We start from the raw sequence: 8,895 nt of genomic DNA on the forward strand, positions 1-8,895 counted from the left end.
GGTGAGATTTTCCGAATTTTTGTTTTATTTCAGCACAGGATCTACAGAAAATATTGTTGTTGTGTTGTTTAATTCACTCCTACTTCTCAGTAAAGTTGGCACTGTCCCAGTTGACCATAACCTTTTGAGGGGGAGAGCTGACTAGTGGTGATTTAACCGGAGGATCACCACACCTCAGGCGAGGGGGTGTTCATGAATAACCTCAGCCGATGCAGGAACTGAACCCACACTGTTGGCCTAATTCTGCATCACAAACCAGCACTCCAGCCAACTGAGCTCACCTCAGTTCTTGACTTTCAAATCCCAAAGCTCAGTGCCCCCAAACCCACTTCTACCTTTTTGATTCGATTTATTTATTATTGTCACATTAGTACAGTGAAAAGTGTTGTTTCTTTCATGCTATACAGCCAACGCACACCGTACATAGGGAAGGGAGAGACTGCAGAATGTAATGTTACAGTCACAGCTAATGTGCAGAGAAAAGATCAACTTAATACGAGGCAGGTTCATTCAAAAGTCTGATGGCAGCAGGAAAGAAGCTGTAAGTCGATTGATGCGTGACCGCAAACCTTTGTATCTTTTTCCTGACGAAAGGTGGAAGACAGAATGTCCGTGGTGCGTGAGGTCCTTAATTATGCTAGAAGCCTTTCCTAGGCAGCATCAATGGATGGGAGGCTGGTTTGCATGATAGATTGGGCTACATTCACAAGCTTTTGTAGTTTCCTGTGGCCTTGGGCAAAGCAGGGTCGATACCAAGCTGTAATACAACCAGAAAGAATGCTTTCTATGGTGCATGTGTAAACGTTGGTGAGAGTCGTAGCTGACATGCCAAATTTCCTTAGTCTTCTGAGAAAGTATAGTTGCTGGTGGGCATTAACTATATAGTGTCGGCATGGGGAGACCAGGACAGGTTGCTGGTGATCTGGACACCAAAATCGTGAAGCTCTCCACCCTTTCTACTTCGTTCCCATTGATGTAGACATGGGCATGTTCTCCACCAAGCTTCCTGAAGTCGATGACAATATCCTTTGTTTTGTTGACATTGAGGGAGAGTTTACTGTCATTGCACCAGTTCCCCAGATTCTCTTATCTCATTCCTATACTTTGTCTCGTCATTGTTTTAGATCCGACCCACTACGGTGGTGTCATCAGCAAATTTGACAATCGACTTGGAGGGGAATTTGGCCACACAGCCATAGATGTATAAGGAATATAGTAGGGGGCTGAGGACACAGCCTTGTGGGATACCAGTGTTGAGGATGATCGTGGAGGAAAGGTTGTTGCCTATCCTTATTGATTAGGGCCTGTAGGTTAGGAAGTTCAGGATCCATTCGTAGGGGGAGGAGCCGAGGCACAGGCCACGGAGTTTGGAAATGAGTTTCGTAGGAATAATGGTGTTGAAGGCTGAGCTGCAGTCTGACATAGGTGTCTTTGTTTTCTAGGTGTTCCAGGGTTGAGTGCAGGGTTAGGGAGATGGCGTCTGCCGTGGACCTGTTGCAGTGGTAGGCGAACTGTAGTGGATCAAGGGAATCCGTGAGGCTGGAGTTGATTCGTGCCATGACTAACTTTTCAAAGCACTTTATAATGATGGATGTCAGATTCACTGGACGGGTCATTAAGGCACTTGGCTTTTTTTTGGTACAAGGATGATGGTCGTCTTTTTGAAGCAGATAGGGACCCGAGATTGATGTAAAGAGAGGTTGAAGATGTCTGCGAATACCCCCACCAACTGATCTGCACAAGACCAGAGTGCTCGTCCGGGTACCCCATCCGGGCCAGTGGCTTTCCGTGGGTTGACCTTTGAGAAGGCTGCTCTGACATCTGCAACGGTGACCTCAGATACAAGTTCATCCAAGGCTTTTCGGTGGAGGGCATGCTCTCGCTGACCTTTTGCCCAAAGTGTGCATAGAATGCGTTGAGCTCATCAGGGAGGGGTGCGTTAGAGCCAGCGATTTTACATGCCTTCATCTTGTAGTTCGTTACGTCTTGCAGACCTTGCCATAGTTGGCTAGCCTGGAATTCGAGCTTGGTATTGTCTTTTGGCATCTTTGATGGATCTCCTTAGATCATATCTGGCTTCCTTGTATAGGGCAGGGTCGCCTGACTTGAACATCTCAGTCCTAGACTTCAGCAAGCTGTGGATATCCCAGTTCATCCAGGGTTTCCGGTTGGGAAACATGTGGATTTGATTCTTTGACATACAGTCTTCTACACACTTACTAATGAAGTCTGTGACTGTAGTGGCGTACTCGTTCAGGCTGGTCTCAGACTTTTTAAATACTGACCAGTCCACTGACTCCAAGTAGTCCCTTAGGACATCATCAGATTCCTCAGACCAATATTGCATGACTTTCATTGACAGATTCTCCCGCTTTCAGTTCCTCTAAATCCATCTTTTATGTCCTCTTTGTTCCATTATCACCCATTTTTATTGTGCACTATCATCTTTTTAGAGATTAAATCAATTTTGCCTTCCACCCCATCACCAATTTTCCCTCAATAAAAGCAAATTACTGCGGATGCTGGAATCTGAAACCAAGAGAAAATGCTGGAAAATCTCAGCAGGTCTGGCAACATCCGTAGAGAAAGAAAAGAGCTAATATTTCGAGTACAGGTGACCCTTTGTCAAAGTTAAAAGACATAGAAAGTGGGAGATATTTATACCGTGTGGTGAGGGAATGAAAGATGAGTTATAGCCACAGTAACCAAGGTAAAAGAGTGCTAATAGCCACAGAAACCAAGGGAAAAGAGTGCTACTGGCAGTCCCCAGAGAGAATAAAAGGTGTGAAAGGCCAAAGCACAGAGAAACTAAAATCAGAGGGTAAGCTGTGACAGATGTAGGCAGGGGGAGCGAGAAGCAAAGGTGAGAAAAGGTAAGGAGAAGGGGGATATAATATATATAAGGCTGTAGTGTGCCTAACCGGAAGACGAGATGCTGTTCCTCCAATTTGCATGGAGCTTCATTTGAACATTGCAGCAGGCCAAGGACAGACATAAATAAATAAATAAATAAAATAATCTTTATTGTCACAATTAGGCTTACATTAACACTGCAATGAAGTTACTGTGAAAAGACCCTGGTCGCCACATTCCGCCGCCTGTTCGAGTACACAGGGAGAATTTAGAATGTCCAATTCACCCAACAGCATGCATTTTGGGACTTGTGGGAGGAAAACACAGCACCCAGAGGAAACTCACACAGACACGGGGAAAACGTGCAGACTCCACACAGACAGTGACCCAAGCCGGGAATCGAAACTGGAACCCTGGAGCTGGGAAGCAACAGTGCCCACTGCGCTACCGTGCTGGCATGTGGGCATGGGAGCAGGGTCTTGTGTTAAAATGGCAAGCAACAGGAAGGTCAGGGTTCTGAATGCACACAGACCGAAGATGCTCAGCAAAACGATCACCGAGTCAACGTTTGGTCTCTCCGATACAGAGACCACCACATTGGGAGCAGCAAATGCAATCGACCAAATTGAAAGAGATGCAAGTGAAACGATGCTTAACCTGGAATGAGTGTTTTGGGCCTGGAATGTTAAGCATGGAAGAGGTAAAGGGGCAGGAGTTACACCTCATGCGATTGCATGGGAAGGTGCCATGGGCGATGGGAGAGGTATTGGCTATGGTGGAGGAGTGGACTAGATTACCTTGAAGGGAACGGTCTCTGCGGAATGCTGACAAAGAGAGTGAAGGGAAGATGTGTTGGTGGTGGCATCATGCTGGAGCTGGCGAAAATGGCGGACGGTTACGCTTTGCATACGGAGGCTGGTGGGGTGAGATGTGATAACGAGGGGGGCTCTATCCTTGTTCTGGGAGAGGAGAAGGGTACTGGCGCAGGAGATGGACCCCACACTGTTGAGGGCCCGGTCAACAACTGTAGGTGGGAAATCACGGTGATAAAGATGGAACACATTTTCGAAGCACCACTTTGGAAAGTGGCATCATCAGAACAAATGCGACGGAGGCGAAGGAGCCGAGAGAAAGGAATGGAGTCATTGCAGGGTGTAGGGTGCAAGAGTTCTAGTCCAGATAGCTGTGAGAGTCAGTGGGCTTAGAACATAGAACAGTAGAACAGTACAGCACAAAACAGGCCCTTCGGCCCGCGATGTTGTGCCGAGCCATGATCACCCTACTCAAACCCACGTATCCACCCTATACCCGGAACCCAACAACCCCCCCCCCTTAACCTTACATTTTAGGACACTACGGGCAATTTAGCATGGCCAATCCACCGAACCCACACATCTTTGAATTGTGGGAGGAAACCGGAGCACCCGGAGGAAACCCACGCACACACGGGGAGGACGTGCAGACTCCGCACAGACAGTGACTCAGCCAGGAATCGAACCTGGGACCCTGGAGCTGTGAAGCATTTATGCTACCCACCATGCTACTGTGCTGCCCTTGAAATGGATATTAGTAGATAGTCTACTGCCGGAAATGGAGAGAGCAAGGTCAAGGAAGGGACGTGTCGGAGATAGACCAATTTTCCCTTGCGTTTTACTTGCTGCCCTGTCCACATTCTAAACCTCTGTAATTGCTTAAACCTACACTGACCTTGGTCATTTATCTCAAACCATTAGTTCTGTTTCTTTCTCCAAAGATGTTGCAGGCCTAAGTATATTCACCTTTTTGTTCTGATTTAAGCAAGACTTAGGGTTTCAATTACAAAATCGTGCATTCTTGCTGTAACTTTTAATTGTAGAAAACATTACTGACATTAAGAGTTGAAAAGCTTTCAACTTAAGTATACTATCAGCCTTCAATGTAATCATATTGATTTAAATAATAAAATGAAATATCCTTGTAATTATCACACCAGCCAAGAAGCAACCGCTAACCTTAAATTTTATTGATTCATATTTCTGTGCTTCCTTTGCAAGGCAGATAATAACTTCATATGTCAAGCCAGCAACTTGATTTGCATCACATTTTCATTTACTTCAGTTAAAGTTTCAAGAGCTAATAGTTCAAATAATAAGCACCCAAAAAAGGATTTTTCAATACAAATCTCTCCCCATACATTTACTAAAAGGAATATGCCAGCAAATACTGTAAATTGAGGGTTAAATCCAATAACCTAACTGGTTCACTAAACTCTCCTCTGAAAGAGGCTGCTACAGCTCTGTAGCTTCCAGTACAGAAAAATAGTAACAAATTGTTCACCAATGATTCCATGCATACCCAACCTCTGGCATTTGAAAGAAGTGTCAGTATCTTCAGTCTTTGTCAAGATTACTAAAACACAATTGTGATTACAGTGATTCAGAAGACCATAACAAAGTCAGTTATCTCCTCAAATGGATAACTTAAATAACAAAAAGATCAATCACTTTAAAACATACACTAGTAACTGCATCATAGGGCCAAGGTCTTTTTTCAAAGGCTTTTTTTCTACAGATTCATTCAACTAAATGACTCCTTTGAACTAACCGATGTGCACTCTTAAACAATCAACACTTCCAGTACTCACCAAAAGATTCCGACCAGAGGTCAGTTTTACTGATTTAAAACACTGCATACTTTCAGAGAAGCATTGTATTTTCCCATTTGATACTCTACAACCTGAAGTGACATAGGGTAGGGAATAGGGCAAGGAATTCTCCTTGCAGTGCATTTGCTTAGCATCACTGTGATCCTAGTCCATTCACAAACTGACGCAGTTTCTCTCCACCAGCTTCCACCTTTCCCAACTATGTCAAAGTTTATTGGAGGCTAAAAAGATGTTGGAAGCAACATGTGCATTTAATAATTACAAGCATACTTGCTGCAAGAACATATTCCTATGTCATCACATGGCAAATGCAGGAATTCATTGCAGGCATTTTTAAAGGTTAAAACAAGTGAAAACACATGGAGAGGCTCTTAAAAAAGCTGATATAAATTAAATTATATTATCGTTTACATTTCTGAGCACTTTGGAATAATTCACAAGGGAATTATTTGGCTATTGAGATTGTGAATTACTTTAAAAGGTATATCATGTAACATATTTTTGTGTAAGTTCACAGAGCCAGAAAGAAAGCAGAGTGAAGAAATTACATCCCTGGTTGATAATGTGCAATCAGTCACTTAGATACTGAAGCCGCAAAGGCTCTCAAAGGTTAACATTTGTGCATGTTCATTTTCTACAGTTGCAAGGTCAATAGGATAATAAAGTTTAATCAAATGAAAATATGAAGAACTGTTTACCATAAAGGTATAATCCTGCCTGACCTGTAATCAAGTTCATTACTGTAGAAGATAAAACAAAGTTAGTTTTCATGATGTAACTGCTACTTCCATACTTTGACAATCCCATCTCGTGAAGCAGTTACAATAAATCCCTGGGTGGTTTGGAAAGCAGCAAGATCTGTGATAATGTCATGGTGCCCGACCGGGAGAGATTCTGGACCTCTTCGGGGTACATCCTCTGATGATCCAACTTTCTGCTTGTTGTGAATTTCCTTTCAAAACATAAATAATGGTTTTCATTGAACTGAAACTCTGAAAAATATGCAGATTACATTTTAAAATAGTCATTTGGAAACAGTAATTCTACAAAAGGGCAGCTTTAACCCACTTTTTCCTCAGTTTTCAAATGTTTTTAATTAGCAATTGCCCAGTATGCTACTACAAAAAGGGTCATAAAGTAATATTGCAGATACCGATAAAACACACAAGTGACAAGCCTGTTCCAATATCATTTAAATGTTTGATCAGTTATCCACAGCATATCCTGCATTAAGTATTTTTTTATGCACACACCTCTTGAAAAGGGAATTGGACATAAACCTGTCAAAGTATACAAGAATCTTAAACAATCTGAGCATTTACAATTTAGAATATGATGTATTGCATCAATGAAAGAAATAAAAAGAGATTTAGATCTCAGAAAATCCCAGTCATTCATGATCAAGGAAACACTTTTTCTTATCCAAGCATAGCAACTAATTTGCCATAGCAAGGCCCCACCAACAGAAAACGATGTTTGATTAGTTAATCTGTTTTATTATTGATTGAGGGATAAATGTGGATGTGGTATATCTAGACTTCCAGAAGGTGTTTGACAAGGAACCAGATAAAACTCTGATGCAGATGAGATCACAGCGGATTGGAAATAGATTGGATGAGGATTGGCTGACGGACAGAGCAGAAGGTTGGGATAAGTGGGTCCTTCTCTAGCTGGCAAACTGTAACTATCGGGGTGCCGCAGCGGTCAGTGCTCAGACTGCAACTGTTTACAATATATACAAGTGATCTGCAAGCAGGGAAAGAGTGTAACATAGCAAAATTTGAGGATAACACTAGAATAGGTGGGAAAACATGCAGTGAAGAGGAGATAAAGATTTTACAGACAGATATAGATAGGCTGGGAGATTGGGCCAACATTTGGCAGATGGGAGTTTAATGTAGAAAAGTGTGAGCTTTATCTATTTTGGCCAAAGAAATAGAAAGGCAAATTATTATCTAAATGGAAAGCAGATTCAAAATGCATCTGGGCAGAGGAATCGGGGTGTCTTTGTTCATGAATCGAAGAAAGTAGGTATTCAGGTACAACATGTAATTAAAAGGGCAAATGGAATGTTAGCGCTTATGCAGTAGGCCTGGAGTACAAAAGTAAAGTGTAGTAGCAAATGTGTAGGGCGCTGGTGAGACCACGGGCGAAATTCTCTGCAGACCGTCGTAACGCCGATTTCCGGCGAGCAAAATTGGAGTAGATGACTCCGGCGTGGGGGCCTTCTTTTAGGCGGCGATTCTCCGTTCCCGGAGGGGCCAGCAGCTGACTGACGCGATATGCGTCAGTTTCACCAGCTGCAGAAGTGGTGAGACCCGGCGTTTTTTGGAGGAGGAGGAGGAGAGAGACTAACCCGGCGTTGGGGGGGGGGTGGGGGGTGTTGCGACATCGGGGGGGGGGGGGGGTGGGGGGGGTGGGGGTGTTGGACATCGGGGGGGGGGGGGGGGGGTGGTTTCCGGAACATTTGGGGGTGGGGGGGGGGGGGGGGGGATGCGGCATCAAGGGGGGGAGGCTGCGGCATCGGGGGGGGGGGGGGGGGGTTTTGGGGGCAGCTGCGTGCAGAGAGGGGGGCAGCGGCGTGCAGAGAGGGGGGCGACGGATGCCCGGGGCCACGCACCGTCGCCCCCCCCTCTGTACGCCGCTGCCCCCTACCCCAACCACCCCCCATCACCACCCCTACCTCCCTCACCACCACCCCTACCCCAACCAGCCCCCCCTCACCACCCCTACCCCCCTCCCCACCACCCCTACCCTCCTCCAACGCCGCCCCCCCATCTCTCGCAACGCCGCAAACCCCCCCACCTCAACGCCGGGTCCCCCCCTCAACGCCGGTACCCACACCCCGTCCCCCTCCCTCTGAAGGCCGGTACCCACATCCCCCCTCCTCCCCCCCTCTCCTCCTCCCCACTTCCTTCCTCCCCCCTTCCTTCCTCCCCCCCCCTTCCTTCCTCCGTTCCCCCTTCCTTCCTCCCGTTAGTGGGCCGCGGGGGTGCGGCGTGAGTGGGGGGTGGGGGGAGGGGTGTGGCCGTTAGTGGGGGTGGGTGGTGCGGCGTTAGTGGGTAGTGGGTGGTGGGGGGGTGGGCGGCGTTTTGAGGGGGGGAGTGGTGGTGAGGGGGGTAGGGTGGGGAAGGGGGTAGGGGTGGTGAAGGGTGTAGGGGTGTGAGGGTAAGGGGGGTGCAGGGGGTAGGGTGGTGAAGGGGGTAGGGGGTGGTGAAGGGGGTAGGGAGTGGTGTAAGGGGGTTAGGGTGGTGAAGGGGGTAGGGGTGGTGAAGGGGGTAGGGGTGGTGAAGGGGTTAGGGGTGGTGAAGGGGTTAGGGTGTGGTGAAGGGGGGTAGGGGTGTGAAAGGGGGTAGGGGTGGTGCAAGGGGGTAGGGGTGGTTGAAGGGGTAGGGTGG

At 46.5% G+C, this 8,895-nt stretch overlaps 1 protein-coding gene across 1 annotated transcript in view; it reads right to left on the reverse strand.

The window, feature by feature from the left end:
* Window positions 1-4,834: 4,834 nt before the first annotated feature.
* pik3r4 (phosphoinositide-3-kinase, regulatory subunit 4) overlaps window positions 4,835-8,895 on the reverse strand; it is a 104,535-nt gene continuing 100,474 nt past the window's right edge. Inside the window, exon 19 of the mRNA XM_038796378.1 lies at window positions 4,835-6,449. Coding sequence (XP_038652306.1) covers window positions 6,279-6,449 — 171 coding nt within the window. The 3' untranslated portion in view covers window positions 4,835-6,278. The remainder of the gene's footprint in view (window positions 6,450-8,895) is intronic.

The sequence above is a fragment of the Scyliorhinus canicula genome, chromosome 5 (genome assembly GCF_902713615.1).
Source record: "Scyliorhinus canicula chromosome 5, sScyCan1.1, whole genome shotgun sequence".
Lineage (NCBI taxonomy): Eukaryota > Metazoa > Chordata > Chondrichthyes > Carcharhiniformes > Scyliorhinidae > Scyliorhinus > Scyliorhinus canicula.